Source organism: Camellia sinensis, chromosome 12 (assembly GCF_055761805.1).
Source record: "Camellia sinensis isolate YWXY chromosome 12, ASM5576180v1, whole genome shotgun sequence".
NCBI classification, from domain to species: Eukaryota; Viridiplantae; Streptophyta; class Magnoliopsida; order Ericales; family Theaceae; genus Camellia; species Camellia sinensis.
This window is the reverse complement of record NC_138972.1, coordinates 40,167,517-40,189,120: the sequence shown is the minus strand read 5'-3', so window position 1 is coordinate 40,189,120 and position 21,604 is coordinate 40,167,517. Positions and strand designations below refer to the sequence as shown.

General features: G+C 38.8%; 1 protein-coding gene across 1 annotated transcript; it reads left to right on the top strand.

Annotated features, from left to right (window-relative positions):
* The first annotated feature begins 19,006 nt into the window (after nucleotides 1-19,006).
* On the top strand, nucleotides 19,007-21,097 carry LOC114312729 (zeatin O-glucosyltransferase). Its single transcript, XM_028259007.2, has 2 exons — nucleotides 19,007-19,720; nucleotides 20,204-21,097. Exons 1-2 carry the CDS (start codon nucleotides 19,027-19,029, stop codon nucleotides 20,947-20,949), a joined length of 1,440 nt encoding a protein of 479 aa, XP_028114808.2. The 5' UTR covers nucleotides 19,007-19,026; the 3' UTR covers nucleotides 20,950-21,097.
* Nucleotides 21,098-21,604: the final 507 nt, after the last annotated feature.

The window sequence follows — 21,604 nt, the reverse complement described above, 5'->3', positions numbered from 1 at the left end:
AAGAAAGTGATGGGCACATTTAATAAACAAAGTGTGATATAAAGAGGAGAATAGTGTGATAGATACACAAAGCGAAACATGTGTGATAGATACACAATATATGAACAAAGTGTGATAGATACACTAAATAAAGCAGTCTTAAACGGAACTTCTTTCAATGAACCGTTCATACAATATCGTCTGGTTGCGCCAGTTTCAAATGAACCATACATACAATATCGTTCATGAATGAGAAAGAAACTTGATAGGTACAATGCAATACAATGCATGATGTTTAAAGAATGCAATAAACCAACAATAGCGGCGCTTTAGAAAGCACCTCACGGGGTGAGTGGCGATAAACCGCTCTACTCTGACGGGGATTTCCCCTCGTGCTCTTCGAACACTTACCTTCAACTCACAGTACAAAGGCTCTGAAAAACTGACAAGGGTTCTTCACGTAGAACACTTTGGATGCTGCCTTTCTTCCTAATCATATTCACAACTTTCCCTATTCTCCAACGGGGTGACAGACTAGGTTGGTTCGGTATCCAGAATTGAGGCGCATACACGCTATCTCAACCTATGGGGCTTCTATACAGATTTCAAGCCGAGGACACGCCTCTGGGTATTTAAACCAGACTTTAGTCTCGGAAATCCCGAACCTTTGCGTTCTAGGCAATAGCCATTCGAACTCTAGTTTTCACCTTCACAGTTGGTCTCCTAGGAACTCATTGCGAACACAGCCAAGATGCCTCTGGCAGGGAATGGTACTCAGAGAGAGCACTTCTGATCGCCATTCTGGCTTGAAGTAGACTTGATCTTGAGCTTGAGGTAGAGGCACACTCATACTTCGGAGCATTGGCAAGACCTGAAGAGCTACACACGGAATGCAATCTCGGAACTTACTGAAGTTAAAACAAACTCAGATGCTCAACATTTCCTCTTTTCTCTTGCTTTACAATCCGGAACCCATATAGCTTCAGATAGGTCCTGGCTTTACTGTTCTGACATGACCTAGGTTGAACCCTGCGATTTTATGAAAGAACGAATCCTGTTTTGCACAGATGTGGAGAACGGCACGGCACTCTAAGCACAAAACGATTCATTTTTGAAATTGAAATGAGAAAAGGGTTCTCAACCGGGTATTGAGCCTACAACTGACCACAACCACAACGACTCAACAACGTAAAACAAAGGTGGAACAACCTAAACACCACTCAACAAAGGAAAAACAACCTCAACACATCTATTGACACTCAAATGACTCAAAACAAGAATCGAGACAAACAAAAACATACAAACACCACACTCAGTTGTGTTACAAAGGCAAGAGACCTCTTGGTGCACGAGGAGCCAGTTTCTCCGGGTATTGTTTCCCAGCATTTCTCATTTGTGATTCTCACATCACTTGGCCCTCAAGCTTTGTTTTTCTGAAAAAGCCCTTTTTCCTCACTTTTTCTCTCAGCGCATTTCTCTCTATTCTTCAATCTCTCATTTTTTATCCCTCTCCTGGGTGGTTGATGGGTAAACATGAAGTTGCGGGCTCTTGCCCCTAGCATGCTACTAGATTCTCTTTCTTCCGCTCACAGCCAGTGAGTTCCTCCCACAGAGGGGTTGCGCTAAGACTGGGTATGTAGCAAATCTGCAGCTGACATTGGTTGAAGATGCTCTGCTGGGGAGCTTGGACGTGACCGGATCTGTCCAGATGAGGGAGTGGAATATCTTGATCTATTCCAGTTCGTGCTTCGCACTTGATATGATACCTTGCTGCTTGGAGGATGAGAGAGCTTTTCGGCCCTTTATTGTTAGCTTCAGTTGCGCCCCTTTCTGGCAGGTAGAGTGCCCTTCTTGGCAAGTATGGTGCCTTTTCTGGCAAATGCATTGACAACGGGAAAAAGACAGGACACTTGACTCAACTGTGCCCCTAGTTCATCATTTTGACCATTTTTTGTTTTTTGGCTTTCTACTAAAACAATTTTGACCAAAATGAGAGTTAGATTAACATGCTTGTTCAATTTTCTGATTTAAAATCATGTAAGTCAGGCTATGAGCACTGAAAATTTTCCTTTTTGGGGTCCAAGAAATGGTCCAGTTTTGAAAAATGGAATACTTTTCGAGAAAATCAGTCAACCTCGGTAAAAATTCTCAAAAACTATTTTTGCAAACGACCGTTGCTTAACAAGCACGGAACCTACTCTTGAGATGCACAACCTCAGATCCGAAGGAAAATCGCCCCTTGCTTGAAGGACACTGCATGGCAACGGAAAGTTGCCCCTTATTTGAATAGCACCGCGGCACACTGTATAGCAACGGAAAGTTGCCCCTAGTCTGAATAGCGCTGCAGCACATGGCAACCAGTCCTCACTAGCGCCGCAGCACATGGCAACCAGTCCTCACAGTGACAATTACAACCAAATTCTCAGATATAGAGAAGACAAAGATGACCAGAACCATCACATGGACACAGTCGGATTTGAAGTGTTTTACGGCTGGACTTCAAAGTAAAGTTGCCTACGTATCCCAAAGATGAGAATCAAGCCTTACGTAGTTCGGGGTTAAGGTACACTCGTGTATTTAACCTCTTCTTTTGCGCTCTAACTTTTGCCAAGGCCGCCCTTCCGAGTTTTCAACCTTGCGAGCTCTGTTCTTCTTTTCTTTTCATTTCTTTTCTTCTTTTTTCATCTTTTCTTTTTATTTTCTTCATTTTTCTTCTTTTCTTTTCTTTATTCTTTGCATTTTTCTTTTTTTCTTCTTTTTTTTGTTCTTTTTGTTCTTTTTCTTGCTCTAACTTTTGCCTGGGTTGCCCTTCCTGGTTTTCGACCCAGCGAGCCTCTCAAGGGTAAAAGTGTAGCTTTGTCCATGTCAAATGGTTTTGAGATCCTGAAGTCATCTGAATCCAGGAGAATGGCTGCTGTTTGCTGACGATGCAAGAGTCCATCGAATGGGGGGCTGAATTTGCCCCTAGTGTTGTGGATAGGAACTTGGTTGTCCTTCAACAATACTTTCTTCTCTTTCCCCTTCTAGGATTTGGCATTCTTGCCAGTCTTCATTGATTTGCAAGATGATCCATCTTTGGCTCTTCGAGCACATCTGACATTTTTCTGCCCCTAAGTCAAGGGCTGCTTCGAATCTGGCCACACAAGCCTCACATTATGGTTGACCTTTGAACTTTCTGAGTCTGAGTTTGAGGTTTGAAAGTGAGGGGTCGAGCCTCGAGGCTGAGAGGGATCCTAGGCTGCACAATCTCAAGAGCGATTCCACACAGGTCTTCACAGGACCACGCAAAACATTTTTTTTAAATCTTTTAAGAAAGCGACAAATCGCTCACGCTGAAGATAGTGTAGAACCAATCTGGATCAAGCCAGGATCCTTCCCAGTACTCACAGTAACAAGCATGATCTCATTCATTAAGGGCTTGGCACGCCTCTCTTCCTCTCAATTGATCAAATTTTTTTTTGCAAATCCCGAGGAATTCCTTCCTCTTTGTTTTCATCACAATGTTCAAAAAGTTTTGAAAAACTTAGGTCCATGCAATGAGTTCGAGGTACAGAAAAGTAGGCAAAAAGTACTGTCGTTTCATTCAAGTTTCTGGCACAACTGGCACAAGGCAGAAGCAAGCACAAAAGCATGAAAAACCACTGTTGTTTCATTCAAATCTTCTGGTGTAACTGGCTCCCCGGCAGAAACAAACTCGAAAGGAAGCGAAAAGACAAACACAAAACAAAATAGTGATATCCGAGGTAACGCCCCCGGGATCACCCGACTCTAACAAAACAGGATTGACTCAATATAACAAGACAGACCCAACTGACACAGTACAAAAAGACTGACTATGCACAAAACAACAAAACTGACCCAATACCCAAGTCAGAAAGTACAAAAACTAGCATTCACAAATGCTCAAAACAGTGCGTGCCATACGCCACACCTGGAGTAAACTGAGCGCCGTCCGCAGGTGGTTCACCCCCTGATCACATCACATTATCCTCCACAAGTTCACTGATCAAGTGCCGATAGACTTGGCTGAGCTGGTGCGGCAATGACCTTGTTGTCAAACAGATCTTGTACATCATGGCGAAGACGAAAGCAACTGCCAGTGTCATGACCGATTTGTTGATGGTAGGCACAGTATTTATTGTGGTCATGCTTTGGAGGGATAGGATCGGGTAGAGGCCGTTGTTCCAATGGTTTCAGATATCCCTTCTGGAGTAAGGCCTCTAGAGCCTTTGACAAAGGCATATAAAGTGGGGTAAAAACCCTCTTGACTCGAGGTGGTTATTTGGTTTTTTGTGAGCTACTTCTGGACGCGCCGGTGAATGGGGTAGCTATTTTTGATGCGGTGGTGGTAACCATGCCCACTTCAGAAGATCTTACAGCTGCATCACCACTGGTGGTTGCATTCGAACTGCGGGAAAACGCCCTCCTGGGCTGCTCCTTCTCCTGGTCAATGAGGCCCTGCTTCATAGCATCCTCAATTTGTACTCCCATCTCATGCAAATCTGAAAAGGTAGGAAAATGGAGTACGATCATTTTCTGCATAAGCTTAGGCTGGAGATTGCGCACAATCATCCGGATTTGATCCTTGTCAATGGGCCTAAAGGTCATCATTGAGGCCTTGGCCCTCCAGCGGGCTACGAAATCAGAAAAACTCTCCTTAGGCTCTTGCCTTGTTGTCTCAAGATCACGAGTTATAATCTCAATTTGCGTGTTATAGGAGTATTGCGCAATGAAGGCCTCGGCCATCTCATCCCAATTCCGTTTGACATTGTCTTCTAATTTTGCATACCAGATAGCGGCCACACCCGACAGGGCGGTCTGGTGAGGCCCATCGGCCGTAGTATATCTGAGAACAACCGGAGATGCACCATGGGATCCCCAGATCCGTCAAAGCGGTCGATTTGTGGCATTTTGAACCTATGTGGCAGCGTCACATCCACGTCGGTATACCCATCCTCAATGTCTGGGATGGACTTTACCCCCTGGGATTTCTTGAACAACTGTTCGAGCTTGCTCAACTTCAATGTTGTAGGGTCCACTTCGAACTCAAAGGGAGAGTCCGGTTGATTGATAGGCGTAGGTGCCTTGGATAGTTAAGGTAGAATCGGGAGCGGAGCCAGCCCTGTCGGAATGTCCGTCTCTCCCTGGACATTTGGTGCCTCCTCGGGTGCTGGAACTACTGGTGGGGGAGGGGCTTGGTGCGAAGCAGATGCTCCGGTTTGCTGCTGTAACCTAGCGATCAACTCTGCTTGTTAAGCCATGACAACGGCCTGCTGTTTGGCAAATTTTGCTTGACAAACAGCATCCTTCTGCATGGCTTTCATGCTCTCCTGAAGCTGACGCACCATGTCTTCCATCCCTGACATATTGCCCCTTGACATACTGCCCTGATTTATCTGATCTATCGGTATATCTATCTTTGTGGTAAAAACAGATATCTCAACCCAACTGCACACAGGTGAGATGGATAATGACTGCTGATCCGAAGACTATTGAACTGATGATTTGTGCTTGACCGGCCTTTTTACCCTGTCTCTGGCAAAGGAACACTGATTTCCCTTGAACTGAATCTCTGACCTGACAAAGTCTATCAGCACAAGTCCGATGAACCTCGGGGGATATTGGAGCCTTCTGAAGCTACGGTTCCAAGACTACCCTAGCAAAAGAGAAAACATGCAGCATCTCAGCCTGATTTCACCAAAACAGATATGAGCAGTCGAATAACTGTGCTCTCTACTGAATTCGGTCCAAGATTTTGCCTGTAAACTGGTACCCTCAGGTTAAACTGATTCTCCACATACTGATGCCCTCAAGCCTGAAACCCAGACTTGCAAACTGATATACACAGCCCTACAGAGACACACTCTAACAGCACATAGCAGGCAAATAAGAGCCAAAACACCCCTATGTTGGGGTAGGGTTTCCCTGTCCTATTTTGTCAGGATCTAGGGTTTCACTACGCACGCAGCGGTTTCAAACAACCTATGATCGGATAAGCAACCTGTCCTAGTTTGGAATGGTCACTATAGATTCCGATATACACTAGGTCGAATGGTCAAAGAGGGTGCCCCGATAAAACCGGGGTTTGTGTTCCCGTCGTGGCAGAGCCTGCAACCGGTCAGTCTTATGGCACGCTTCGCAAAGCGAGCCTCCGGCAAACCGTTCAGGAATAGGATATGGCAAACACGGTGTCCTAGGTGCACCAATGCAAATGCAATGCAAAGAAACACACAAGTGTAGTCAAAACCAGATATCACGAGTTCGAGTCAAGTTCTCAAACTCTCCAACAGAGTTGCCAGAAACTGTAGACGTCCCCGAACGCTCCGGGAGGATGAATCCCGTTCTGTTCACTATGGGCTCACTACAGTTCAGGACTCAAAATGTCACGGTCCTGTATTTAATCTCACAGAGTGCAATGCAAGACCGATGAATCATCAAAGAGTCCAAATCTGGCAAATCGTTTTGGAAAACAGATTTTTTTTTAAAGAAGTGCCAAACATGGATTGCTTTGCCAGATACAGAGTCGCCACCTAAATATTTTATTTCTGGGAAATTTAGGAAACCTTGACTCGTTGCCCGAGGCCACGTGTCCGTCAGAACCAAAGTTGCCTCGGCTCGAGAACTTGGGTACAATTGAGGAAGGTCACTTCGTGAACACCCCCGCTCGCCTGATCAAAGATCGGTCTCTACTAACCATGATATCTAGTTTTGAAAACATTATGCGTTCTTAAACCGGTTATTAGCCTAGATTTACTATGTGATGCGCACAGCATACAAGTATAGACTGGATCGCCTGAATTGGAACAAAACATTTCATGTTTGTTTTTGAAAACGGTTTGCTACTCGCAAGTAGGCTAAAAATGCAGATTTTGCCATCCTCGGGTGGGCTTAGAAAAGATGGTTTTGCCACTATCTAGTGGGCTTAAAACTCACAGTCAATGCATTATTCCAATTCAGATAACCCAACCTTCACTCACAGGCATTCAGGCAGTTATATCACATAAGCGGTTAGCCTTATAGTAAGCATGCTATCATGGCAGTCACTCACACACATGCAAGAATGCTAAACCATAAACATTTACCTAGTACTCCAAGCCAAAACAGAAGCTATATTAGAAATCCATGCATGATCCTAACTATACAGAAATGCCTAATGCAACACATGCAAAAATACAAATACAATAGGCTCGGCTATTCTAAGAATGGCATATGAAATGCAACAACTGATATATGTATTCAACTTGGAATTGAAATACAATGCAGTTAGTATGATGCGCCGAGCCCGGTGCATGCAAGACAGATGAATGATGCAAATATGCAAGCATAAGTATGCTAATTGAAACATGCCCTAATCTAACCATCATAAGCTGGTAAATAAAAGGGAGAAAGACATGGGGTTGGAAGACATGCATCACACACACGCACACTAATTACAGTTATGCCCTCGCTCGGAGGGTCCGAATGAATAATATAGTCCGAATAAATAATTACAGTCCGAATGAATAATTAAATATTACAAAACCCTAATTAATTAAGAAATTAACTAGGAAAGCAATAAACTAGTATGCAAATTCATGGACCGCCTCAGCTCTGTTCCGAATGATGAAAGATGCATGCTCGAGTTGCCTTGCGCGGAAATCCATTGCGATGCCCCGATTCGCCTCTGTTTGCAATTAATTCCGGAATGCTGTGCAAGGCTTTAAGAAGTTGCTGGCTTCTGATTTGTTGCAACAGAGAGCAAGAAAGGGGCATGGCAAAGTATTTCACATATGTATGCACACCTCGATCCTCGTGCCACCAATCACGCATCTCGATGCATGATGGCCGAGGAGTCGAATTGCACGACTCGATGTGACATGAATGCACATGACAACACAACAAGGCCTAGACTCCATCATGGGTGATCCGGAGTGTCGGCAATCGGGAATTGAGACACGTTCCGTGACTTGGAGTACGAAACGTCCCTCGTTTCCCGTGCTTGGGCTAACTCCTATCCCAAACACAATGCAAATGAGATGGCATACACAATGCGACTAACATTTAACCTAGCATACACAATGCTATGGACAAAAATGGCATACACAATGCACGTGATGTAACATGGCATACACAATGCTCTAACATACAACCTAACATACGCAATGCTATGGACTGAAATGGCATACACAATGCACGATGGACTTACACCAACATGAGTGGACCTCAGCCACACTCACATCAATGGCCATATGATGGAAATGAAATAACCGAAATGCATACAAACATGCATGATACAAGGGATCGATCCTAAGGCATCAAATACAACTCTACCAAAGCATGGAAAAGGATGCAATATGGCATACAAGCACACAAACTCCAGCTCTGAAACATGATACAAAATGGTCCCGAAACATGCAAACGTGGCACACGATGCAAGCTAGGGGGCCCGGGTACCGAAACTAGTGAAGTGCGTTACACGAGAGGTACCCAAAGCAATGCACCAAAGGAAAAACCAACCCCAAACAGACCCTAGGCAGGTCTGAAACAGTGGAGAAATGGCCTAAAATGATGGCTCGGAATGCAACAAAATGGAGCTCATTCAATGGTTCGGAAACAAGGCATACAAGTCCGACTCTCAAACACATTTAAAGAGTACAAAACATGGCGATATGGCATTCAAACAAGCTCTGAAATATGATGTATAATGAGCCCAAAACATGAACACACCTCAGTATATGCATGGAATGAACCTCAAAACTCAAAGTTAAACATGGGTATTGAACTACAAGCATGCAAAACCAACATCATTCAACCATGAGACCTAAAAATAGAGCTAGGGAAGTCCAAAACAAGCACAATATCAGTTTAAGGCATGGCCAAAAAGTGTTAAAATCAAGGGTCAACAAAGCATGCAAAGAAAGCTAGTGAACCATGAGTTACACTACAACTATATGGAGCATATGAAGGCTTACCAAACCAGCCAAAAACAGAAGTATACCATGCCAAAATATGCCAAAATAACCACTGAAACTCAGTTAATGCATGCAAGAATGATGAGCTCCTTTGAAAGGTCAATAAGGGGGTTGTTCTACACATGCATGATGGACACACACAATGGCAAAACCACCTCTGGACAGAGGTTCTGAGGGTCCTAAAACCCACTAAAAAGAGCCAGAAATAGGTCTAGGAAACATGCAAATAAAGGCCCCTTTGAAAGGCCTTGAATGGGATTGTTCTACACATGCAAGATAGACACTTTATATAGAAAAATAGGCTCCGGAAAAAGCTAAGACAGACCTTAAAACTCACCAAATAGGGCTTGAAATGTGGCTTTGAAACATGCAAATGGGGGCCCTTTTAGAAGGCCAACAAAGCTAGTAAAGAGAACAAAGGGTGAGAGGGTCACCCCTATCTGATTTTGGGACTCAAAAACACATGTTAGCCACTGAAAATCCACTGGATTTCAGTAGCTAAAAGGCCAAACCAAGGCCATCAAAAATGCTCTAGTACATGGCTCAAAACATGAGGAAATGAAGCATGCAAGGGGGAAGGTGACCCCGAACAGAAAAATGACCTTGAACAAACTTGAAGAGGAACTCAAAACAAGACTTTTTTTAGTTTATGTCCAAGTCCAAAAATTCTTGCAAGTAAGGCTAAGATAGGAAGCAAAATAAGCCTACAAAGAGGGATGGAGCATACAAGGAGGTAGATGACCTCAAACAGAAAAGTATCCTTAAACAAACTTCAAGAGGAGCTCAAAATAAGACACTTTTCAGTTTAAGATGAAACCCATAAATGCTTTCAAATAGGGCAAAGTTATGAAGCAAAATAATGAAAAAATGGGGGAAATGATGACTTACCCTTGTAGCACAGCAATGCAGCAAGTTCTGGACCAAGAAGGTGAGCCTTCAACCTCTGAAAAATAGCTCCAAGGCTCTTGGATGGATGGTGGAGGTGTTGTTCTAGGAGGTGTGGTGTAATGGGGCAAGAACAATGGAGTTTTTGAGCACAGAAGAGAGAGATATGAAGAAGAGTGTATCTATGAGCTCCAAACAAATTCTCAACCCTTGCCAAGGAAGGAGAAGGCTTCCTTTATAAAGGAGAGGGTCTAAGGCTTCTCCAAGAAGCTTCAAAGCTAGGTTAAACATCCTCCATACACGTGTATGAAGGATGCAACAAATGTCTTCTAGCTAGCATAGCTGAAACACACTCAGGGAGACAAAAAAGCTGGGAGCTGGCCGACCAGTTCAAGTGGTCGGCCGACCACTTACCCTGGTCGGCCGACCAGGGGTCAAAAGGTTTAAGCTCAAAAGCTGGTCGGCCATACCAAAAATGTGGCCTCCCAGATGAGTAGAATACAGCTGTATAGTGGGAGACCAGAAAATGTGGCCTAGGAGAGAGAAAAACCAGCTTTCTAGCAAGGTTCAAAAGGGTTAGGAAGAAAAACTGGTCGACCTACCCATATTGGTGGCCTCCCAGGTGAGTACAACACAATGGTGGTATGGGAGACCAGAAATTATGGCCCAAAAGTGAGGAAAACCAACTTTCTGTCAAGAAAATCGGCTGGAGGAGAGAGAAAAGTGGTCTCCAAGGAGAAAGCTGGTTTCGAAGAAGAAAAGGTGGTCTCCTACCCATGTACCACCTTTTTAACAATGAAAGTAGGGTCCATACCAAAAATGAACCCTAACCGATGCAAAACGAGGGTTCGAGGGCCAAAACGCGTAGCCTAGGGCCCCGAAAACAGGCTGTTAGGCACCGGCATGAAGGTGATCTCTCAGGCCACAGTGTCCCTCAAAAGAGAGGAAACAAGGTGTGTGCCAAAAATCGGAGCAAATGGAGGTAGTTAAGCGGTCCCGAACCGAGGCACACGGCCGACGGCTCCGAAAATCAGAAACTGGTCTCCAAACGGGAAAAATGGCCTACGACCACGAAACGTAGCCTACGACCACTGAGAGATGGTCTACGAGACCTCTCCCTCCCTTCGAGAAAAGAAAACAGAGAAAACAGGACCTGGTTCGCAAACTGAGGCAAAGCACGAAAGAGCCTCGAAGTCTGGAGGCAAGGCTCACAACTGAGACTCTGAAACCTCAGAACGAGCACAATATGCAACATCACCGAGCGCTCAGTTGGTGATGTCTGAGTCTTAAGGTCGGTCAAAAATTGGGTGTCTACACATGTGTCATGTATACACAAGTGCGAGGTCCCATGCCTTTGGCTTGCTTGCTCCATAAGTAAGCTAGAATTGCATTATGATTAATGCTTTTGATAAAACTGGTCACTAATTTTTGGAAAAAGCATTTGATCAGAGCACAATCGAGCTTATCTCTTTTTTATGGGGTTACAAGTTTGTTTTTGGCTAAAAACGGGCTCATGGGTAAAATGATCATTTTGCAAAAAGTTGATTTTTGGCCAAAATGGGTTTACACAACAACTCCAAACATCCTTAAACATTCTAAAGATGAACTAATATACTATTTCATCATCAGGAGGCTTGCAAGTGCCCGAAGTCTGAAGATCAGTGAAAATGTGGTGTCTATAGTTGCCCTCTTTGACAGAGCTCAAATAATCATGAAGTGATGAGAAATGAATGTCAATGATCCGAGACTATCCCAGTTGACATGATTCTAAGGCTTATGGCAGTGCCATTCATTCATGCAAGTGATCAGATTCGCAAGTTACTTAGATGTCCTTGTTTGCAAGGAATCATATCAATGTAGTTCGGGGGTGGTGGTGTAACAATCTCATTCGTGAGTGAGTGTGTGCAACAAGCACTCAAGCATGCATTAAGAAGATGAGAGCGGACGATACCTGTAGTACTCGCCTTGCCGTTTATATGTCAAGTTCCTTTCTATTCTTTTCCAAGTCGTACCAATCTTGCAAAATTTTCCCAAGGCAAGCTATTCCAGATAATACAGACCGTAGTGTGGTAAAATGCCATGTCACACCCCACTTTTAATTACCCAAATAACATTACCATGTCTATTAACATAAATATCCATTTCCATTAAGAACAAGCAAAACTAAACATACATTACCTCCATAAACAAATGAAAGCCCTCTCAATCATATATATATGGAATGCAACATAAATTATATTTTAAAAAAATGCCCATAGGCTTACCTATTTACATTAAAATTTAACACTTTCACAATAATGGCGTTTTGCCAATAAGTATAGGCTCCGTGACCAACAATTAAGAAAGATCACTGATCTTGAATCATCTCTCAACTTGCACTTGAAAAATATTTAGTAACGTGTGATGAACATAAAGTTCAGTAGAGATCCCAACATGATCTTAAACAATAACAACATACATATATCTATGATCATGAATGCACCAAATGTACAATATAAATAATGTGACAGTCTAATATTCAAAATATACTCATATAAGTACATTTTCTTCAAGAACATCCATTTGAACACTACAAGGTGTAAAACCATTTGTTTTCATTCCAATTATCTAGTTTAGTTCCAAAAGCATTTCTTCACAATACAACCTTGGTTATCTAAACCTCCACATTAATATAAAAAAAAATCGTCTCCACATTTATTTTGAATGCACGTTCACAAATACAAGTCATAACCCAATCTCACAACTCACCCACTACACACACTTGTATAATAACACATCTACTATTTTCCTTGGCCATAGGCCCAAGGGCAAGGAACACCCATAACAAAAATACCGAGAAACATATATTTCTAAATATAATTAACTGAACGTAATACATACTTCTATATCCACTAGCCTACAACATGAATGTCAAATGATAGAACCCACATAACATGTAACGCTTTATCGGCCTTACCCAGAGGGGAGCGACCCCAAGGTCACACTTTACCAAGCGCAAACCAGAAGGGAGAGGAACCTATCACAAGGCACCATGCTTTACCGGCTCAATACAGAGAGAAACAGATCTCTTTTCACACCTTACCGAGCCCAAGTTGGAAGGGACGATGAACCTCTGTCAAGGTGCCACGCTTTACTGCCCTCACCTGGAGGGAAATGGACCCCCAAACAAAACACAATAATAGCACAACATGCTAAACTACATAATACCGTACAAGTGTAATACATACACATCATTTACTCAACAACAACAATGTCATGACTAAGGACAAAACCTTTAAATAGATAAATAGATACATGACTCATACAATAGAAATCCAAAACTAATATTACGAAATCCATAAGCAGTGTAACTAGTATTGTTATTTCGGAATGTGAGATGTTTGGCGAGTTTGACTTGCATCTTAGCGAGTCTGTTGAGTTGGTCGTCTTGTTTACTGTAGTTTTGCAACCTACATTAGTAAACTGAGTTGTAGAAGCACAGCAAGGTGATCATGAGGTAGAGGCTATCCGAGGAAAGATATCTAGTGGGAAAGTAGAAAAGGGCTTGAACCGTATTCTGACTCTAGTGTGAGGTATCTGAACCGTATTTTATAAAAAGGAAGAGGGTTTTTGTCCTAGAAATCTCAAATGTTGATTTTGTGTTGATAAATGGAAATAATGTTAAAATTGTGAAATTGGGTTGATATTGATAAGGATGTTGGAGTTGGGTATGTATTACCAGTCACACCTTGGAAGTTGGAATTTGATTTTTATGGAAATTATTTATTATTTAGAGATATCTGTTTTGGGCTATCGGTGGAGGATAGCTATGATTGTTGTAGAAATTGCATGAGAACTAAGTAAATTGGAACTATTTTCTCATCCATTTGCATTGGGCATTACTTCATCTTATCACATTGAAAATGTATCTTGTTTTGAGAAAAATGGTGAATATTTGGTGAATACTTGGTGAATTTGGGTAGGGGATGTGGTTGCAATGTTAAGTTGGCTTGTGTGTCCTTGATGAAAGACCAAAAACCCGCGCGGATAGGTGTCGAGCCTTCTAGTTAATACCGGTAAAAATAACAAATTGGTAGCACTTGTATAGTCTACTTGCAGACACATACCTAGAGATTCACAGAGTTGTATTCACAGTTCGGTTTTCTATTAAAAGGGAAAATTGTTTCATGAATGGTGATATAAATTTGGCATTGCATAATTTGAAAGAAATAGAAAATGTTTTGTCATGAGCATTGTATATGCATTCCACCCTTATATCTTTGTTAAGATTCATACACTATGTTGGATTATTTCTACTAGGCTTAGGCTCACCTTATGTGGGAAAACCATTTCAGGTACTGATGATATGCCTCCGCCAAGGTAATAGCTTGGGGGGACTTGGAAGCAAGAGCTTCATTTTGTGTATTTTTGGTTGTATTTATTTGTACAAGCCTAGGGCTTTAACTGTTTTGGATTTTCCATCTACTTTGTTATAACCAGGCACTATCTTAGAAAATTGTAAGCCTTTAGGGTTTTTCTTTTGCTTGAAGTTCATTCTATCGTGTAACATATATGCTATAGATTCATGGATAGGCTTTTGAATGTATATCCAAATATGTTACTCTTTTGTAAACTTAATTAGAACTTAATGGAAGATAATTACCTTCTTATTATTGTCATTTATTAATATCCCAGTTGGGTTATTGTGTTTATTTCGGGGCGTTACAGAAAATGTTTTGTTTTCAGAAAAATTGGTGAATATCTTGATGAATCTGGTTAGAGTTGTGGTTGTGGTTGTTATGTTGGCCTACGCATCCATGGTGAAAGTTCAAAAACCCACGCGGTTAGGTGCCGATCTTTGCAGTTAGTACTGATAAAATGGATTTGGTAGTGCTTATATAGCCTACTGGAAGACACGTACCTAGAGATTCCTTATGTTTTGTATCCACTGCCCTGTTTTCTATTATAAAAGAATTATTTTTGTGAATTGATTTATAATTTGGCATTACATATTTTTTAGATGGAAATGAGAAAGGTTTGACAAATCGCATGTATGTACATTCACCTTATGACTTTGTTAAAATTCATACATTGCGTTAAGTCAGATAAAGGCTTTAAAGTCAGATGAAGGCCTTCATAAACACAGAGATTAAACTCAAAAGGAGAGAGTGGAGTGCCGACAGTAGTGAGTTCATTGGCAATAATTTTGGCGTCATGAAGAAGGCAATGACAGAGCGATCATTTTGTTTCAATTGGTGAAGGCTCAAATGTAGTTGAAGAAGACGAGTATGAGACGAGGATGTAAGGGATTGTTCAAGCGTAAGCCAAAGACCACGATAAGAGGTACATCTGACGGTAATGGGTAGAATTTCATCCGAGAGAGAAGCAATGATAAGGCTCATGATTAGTTGGTCTTGACATTGCCAGGCGTAATGAGCAGGATTGGAAGCGATGATGCCGATGGTTGATGATGGGCAGGAGAATGAACCATCAATATGTTGGTATAGTTGTTGGTCACGTAAGTATGGGAGAAGTTGAGTTTTCCAATAAAGAAATTTTTTGGATGTGAGTGTAAGAGAGAGGAAATGATGAGCATGATTAAGAGAGATAGGTGAAGGTGATGTTGCCGATATTGATGACGAAGTAGCAGGGCTTGAAGAAGTGATTTTGGATGCCATGGCTTTGATACCAACTCAGAACAATTTTCTCTATATTGATCAGATTCAATGAATGGTTTGTATTACATATTCCATTATATTTATACACTTTATATGATAAGGATCATAGTTCTAAATATCGGCCGATACGCTACGTATCGGCCGATACGTATCGGAAAAATGGGGTGCCGCGACGGATACAGGCCGATATACCACTGAGATTAAAAATCGCAGGAGTATCGGCCGAGTCCCGGTACGTATCGGCCTGTAAGCGTTACACAAGCCGTTACACAAGCCGCGACGGGCCGATACTCACCGGTTCGGACCGGTACGGGAAAGAAAAAGTTGAAAAACCTTTGAAATGATTTTTAAAATTTCACCACCGCGACACCCGATTCCCGATACGTACCGATCGATACTATCGATACCGATACTCCGCGATCGATATCGTTACGTTACCCGATACCGCGATTTAGAACCTTGATAAGGATAAATATAAACAATGATAAATACAAACAATAATAAGATGATGAGAAAGAATTTGAGATATAAATCATATCTCAACAGTAATGTTAATTTTTAGCGATATGTGTATAAAATAATTAAAAAAAATTATTTTTAGCGACAATTGTATTATGACTTGTTTTTAAAAGGATTTAATGAAAATTAATTTAAACTATTTGAACTTATTGGTAATTTGCTCAAAAAATTTCACCCTAAAGTTAGAATATTGAGCTGACGTTTGGCAGGTGGCTTTTTTAATTATTTTTTGATTTTCTGATTATTTTTGCTCCGGTTAAAAAGTTCGTTTGGGTTGACTTTTGTGACATTTATGAGGAAAAAAAATAAAATTATTATGATTTAAAAGTGACATTTTATCTTATTGATTGATTTGAATGATTTGAATTGTTCAAATTTTAGAGTGCATCGAGTATAACATATTTACAAAAAAATTAAATTAATTGGATATTATTAATCCTTTCATCCACTCACATTTGTATTTATTTTAATACTTTAAATCACAATTATCATTATTTTTATATTTAATATTTTAAATCACAATTATTATTTATTTTTATATATACAAATACAAATAAATAAAAAAATTATTAATATTCAATTAAATTAATTTTTTAAAATATATTTAAAATATATACAATTTAAATTATTAAAATAGATCCTAAAATAAGCCCAACAATAACCCTTGTGATAGACACAGCAGCCTTCCGAATTCGGCGTGACCCAGTATGTGATTGTTGTAGTTATCTTATCGAGAACAAGAGAAAATATAATATGATAATGAATAATATTTGGACCCCTTTTGGGGTGATCCACCACCCCATAATAATGTGGATTAATAATATTTTATATTATTTTATTTTATTTTTTTATTTACTTAAACCAATCACAAATACGTGAGATTGTGGGGATGAAGTTCTGCAGGAAACTGAATCATTAGTGAGGAAATAAATAGTACACCTTAAAGAACAAATTACCATTGGATTCATTATTGCCGTCATCACTTACATAATCATACAAAATAGTACACCTTAAAGGTTGAGCCATATATATTTTATAATTTAAAAATATATGATATAATTTTATATTTTTTGTGTTATAATTAAAAAAATTATAACAAATTATTATATGAGGTATAATTAAAATTTTATGAGTACTAATTAAATAATATCATAATTAAAAAAAAATTAATCATAATTATAAAAAAAAATAGAATAACTAAAAACATATATGATATACTCCTTTCAAATGACGTGAATAATATAATTTCCCTTCAAAAATGTTAAACAACTAAATTTTTTAGAACAAACTTTACTATACCCATTCTAGTTTGGCTCTTCTCCACATTATCTCTTTTCATTTGAAAATAATTACATAGTCCCTTTGTGATTTGTGGATTGAAATATATTGTTTGTCCCGTTATTGATTTAATAAAAAATGTTAAAATACCCTTATATATAAGCAACCTAAGTATATGAATTATAAATATTTTCGTCATTTGTTTAGAAAGTAAAATACACTTTAATCCTCTGTGCTTTATTTAATGTACGATTTACTCCCTTAAAATATGAAAATGAGGACAATGGGGTAAAGTGAAATGTACCAAAATTTTACAATAAAAAATTGAATAAATTACAAATATACTATTGAGATTTATTTAAAATACAAATTGTCCCTTATAATTTGTAAAATTATAAATACCTCCTTTAAGAATTTTTTATTTAACAGAATTAATTTAAAAAATGAAGTATCTACATATTATACTACATAATAATAAAATTAACTGAATTATTAATTAAAATATATTTATGATATTATTAAAATTTGTTAATTGATTTGATAATTTATTAATAAAATTGGTCATTTATAATAAAATTAGAAATTTTAAAAGATGAGATGTAATTTTTAAAATTACAGAAGGGCAATTTATATTTGAAATAAATTTCAAAATGTGTATTTATAATTTATCCTAAAACATTTATATAAAAAATATGTAATAGTATTATAGGAATTATAAACAATAATTATAAATTTTATAACTTCGAAAAATAAATATAAATGAGATATATTATTTTCGAGGGGGTTCCCTACCGTCTACATTTTGAATTAGAGAGTACAACTTAGGCCATTTGAGCCGACCTCGGGTTGTTGATATAAAACATTAAATTTTTATATTACTTTATTTTATTTTTTTAGAACTTTTCAAACAAGTCATTTATAAAAAATAAAAATTATATTAATCTGATATCAATATTTACATATTTTGATCATGTTTTTCTTAAACAAATGAACATTGTATTTTTATAATTATATTTGTTGTATTTTTATATATAAAAAAAATATGATGTAAATATATAATTATCGATATTCAATTAATTTAATTTTTTTTTATTATAAATAATTTACTCAAAAGCATTAAAAATTAAACAGTTTGGATGAATAAAGTGGAGCCCAAATGAGATCGAATCGTGTAAACTAGATCGGAGGAAAGTTGCATCCCATCATTTTGTACTATTTTTTTTGTACAAATATTTTCCTTTAGATCAAAATTTTTTATACAAATATTGTTTATATTGAATTTGGATAAATTATACTCACCTTTCTTTACATTTGAGAAAAATGCAATTATCTTTCTCTTTTGACATATTTACATTGACTTCTAATTTTTTTTTTTAAAGGATTCTTTATGAATAAGTTATTTAAGTAATTTTTTAACCTTTTATGAAAAAGATGAACAAAAACGTAAATAGGTGATATGATAAAAGTAACTGAAACTAATATATGTGGTAGGCAAACATTGAAATAAAATATATATATATATATATATTAATAGAAAAGATATAACAATATCATTTTTTATTAATAAGACTAACAAATTACTAATAAAAATAGAATAAATGACAAATACACTCATTGATATTGGGTTAAAATACAGCTCCTTAACAAATTAAAAATAATTTTTATTCCTTTCAAACTAAAATAATTACCCATCTTTAACTCATGTCTTATAAATATGTATGTGCCCAAAGACAATGTTGAAGCATATATCCACATCAATGGCGAACCACCGCAACCAGGGCCAAAATGGCCTAAAAAAATCCCAAGTTGTGGTGGTGATGGTACCATTTCCAGCACAAGGCCATCTCAACCAACTCCTCCAACTCTCTCGCCTCCTCTCCTCCTCCTCCTACCACCACCACATCCCCATCCACTACGTTGGCTGCGCAGCCCACAACCGCCAAGCCAAGCTTCGAGTCCACGGTTGGGACCCCATTTCATCAACCAACAACAACAACAACAACATCCATTTTCATGATTTCCCAAACCCTCATTTTCTCTCTCCTCCACCCAACCCAAATGCCTCCATTAAATTCCCCTCTCACCTCCAACCTTCGTTCGACGCCTCGACGCAGCTTCGCGAGCCGGTCGGGGCATTTCTACGAACACTCTCTGCCTCTGCTCGAAGAGTCGTTGTTATTCATGATTCTTTGATGGCTTCTGTGGTTCAAGATGTGGCGTCGATACCAAACGCTGAGTCTTACGTTTTTCGTAGTGTGTCGGCTTTTACTCTCTTTTTATACACTTGGGAAGCCATGGAAAGGCCTTTTGCAATTGATGCCGAGATACTCAAAGACGTTCCTTCATTGCAAGGGTGTTTCACTGCTGAGTTTGAGAGATTCCTTAGCAACCAAGTTGATTACCAAAAGTACAGCTCTGGCTATCTTTACAACACCAGCAAAGCAATTGAAGGTCTTCATTAATTTCTTGATTCATATTTTTCATATATTTATTTGGATAAATAAGGTCCTTTAAAACCTTATTTTGGTTCTCGTAATTTTAATTTTATGCTCATAGTTTTAATTTTGTTACAATCTGATCCCTCCGTTATCTATTGTAACAGTTTAAACTAAAACAAATCATGTGCAAACTAAACAGTCTAAAGTGTAATATTATACTGGTGGTCTTTGTAATTTATTTTAAATTCTATTTTTATCCCTCTAGTTTTATACATGTTATTTTTTGTCACAATAAGTGATAGATTTTGTAACAATAAGTGATAGATGGATCAAATTGTAATAAAATTAGAAGTACAATAATCAAATTGTTGAAATTAAAATTATAATAACTAATAATTCACTGATTCTTAAAATATAAGGATTAATAGTGTAATTTACCTATTTATTTTGTGATATGTGTGTAATTGCTTTGGTGTCTAAAATCCCAACCCAACAGGTCCGTACCTCAATTTGCTTGCAAAGGAACAGATCAGCAAAGGCAAGAAACACTGGGCCATTGGACCATTCAATCCCGTGGCAATACAACACAGCACAAACACCAATCAACGCCATGAATGTTTGAAGTGGCTTGACAAACAACCTCCAAACTCAGTGATATACGTTTCTTTCGGAACCACCACCTCTTTCACCGATGAACAGATCAGAGAGCTCGCAGTCGGGTTAGAACAGAGTGGTCACAAATTCATTTGGGTACTCAGAGAAGCTGACAAAGGAGACGTTTTTGTTGGAGAAGTGAGGAGAGCTGAGCTGCCAAAAGGGTATGAAGAGAGAGTAAAAGGGAGAGGCATGGTGGTGAGAGAGTGGGCTCCACAGTTGGAAATTCTGGGTCACCCATCAACAGGTGGGTTTGTGAGTCACTGTGGTTGGAATTCATGTATGGAGAGTCTTTCTATGGGAGTGCCAATCTTGGCTTGGCCAATGCACTCGGACCAACCAAGGAACACCGTGCTCGTAACCAAATTTTTAAAAGTTGGTGTGGTTTTAAAGGATTGGGGCCGTCGAGAGGAGTTGGTTACAGCGACAATGGTTGCAGAGGTGGTGAAGAGATTGATGGGTTCGGAGGAAGGAGACAATATTAGAAAGAGGGCGGCGGAATTAGGCCGAGCCGTGCGGGAAGCTTTCACGAAAGGTGGCGTTTCTCGCATGGAGTTGGACTCTTTCGTTGCTCATATCAGTAGGTAGATTTTGGATTGATAAAAGCCTATCTTCCAGAAAAGTACAAAGGTTGCGGTGGGTAGAGTTTGTAGCTATGATCGGAGAGGATGGGTTGTATTTTAAGTTTGTGAGTTTTGAAATTATAATTTGAGTGTGAAAAATTTGTTTGGTAAAAGGGTTTTGAAAATAGTTTTAAATTGAATAGGAAATTTTTGATATGACATATGATATTTGTTATAAAAATTTACGACTCATAATTAAACATATAACTCAAAATTCTATTAAAATACATAAAAAAAATTTAAAAATTCGAAAAATATTTTTTTCTAATATATAAAAATTAACATATGTCAATTGTAAAAAAAAATATAAAAAAAAAAAAATTTGCACTGTTCCGGTCAACCTGTGGGACCATTGGTTAGGCCAAATTTTTAAAAAAAAAAAATTTCAAAATCATGACTGAGACAGGGTGTGTTTGGTTTGTGTTTGTAGAGTAGTTTTTGAGATAAAAAGTATGAAAACTTGTTTGGTTTGCCTTTTTCAGAAATGGTTTTGGAAAATTATTTTGAGGAAAGAATTTTAAAAAAAAGTGATTGATTTGATGTGTATAAGAGAGAGTGTGATTTTGGAAAGTAGGTAACCAAACAAAATTTTGAGATTTTTTTTGAAAAAGTTTGTTTAA

Coding starts and splice junctions, on each gene's coding strand:
- LOC114312729 (XM_028259007.2), top strand. CDS start 19,027: ATGGCGAACCACCGCAACCAGGGCCAAAATGGCCTAAAAAAATCCCAA. Junction 19,721..20,203: donor CACCAGCAAAGCAATTGAAG/GTCTTCATTAAT, acceptor CCAACCCAACAG/GTCCGTACCTCAATTTGCTT.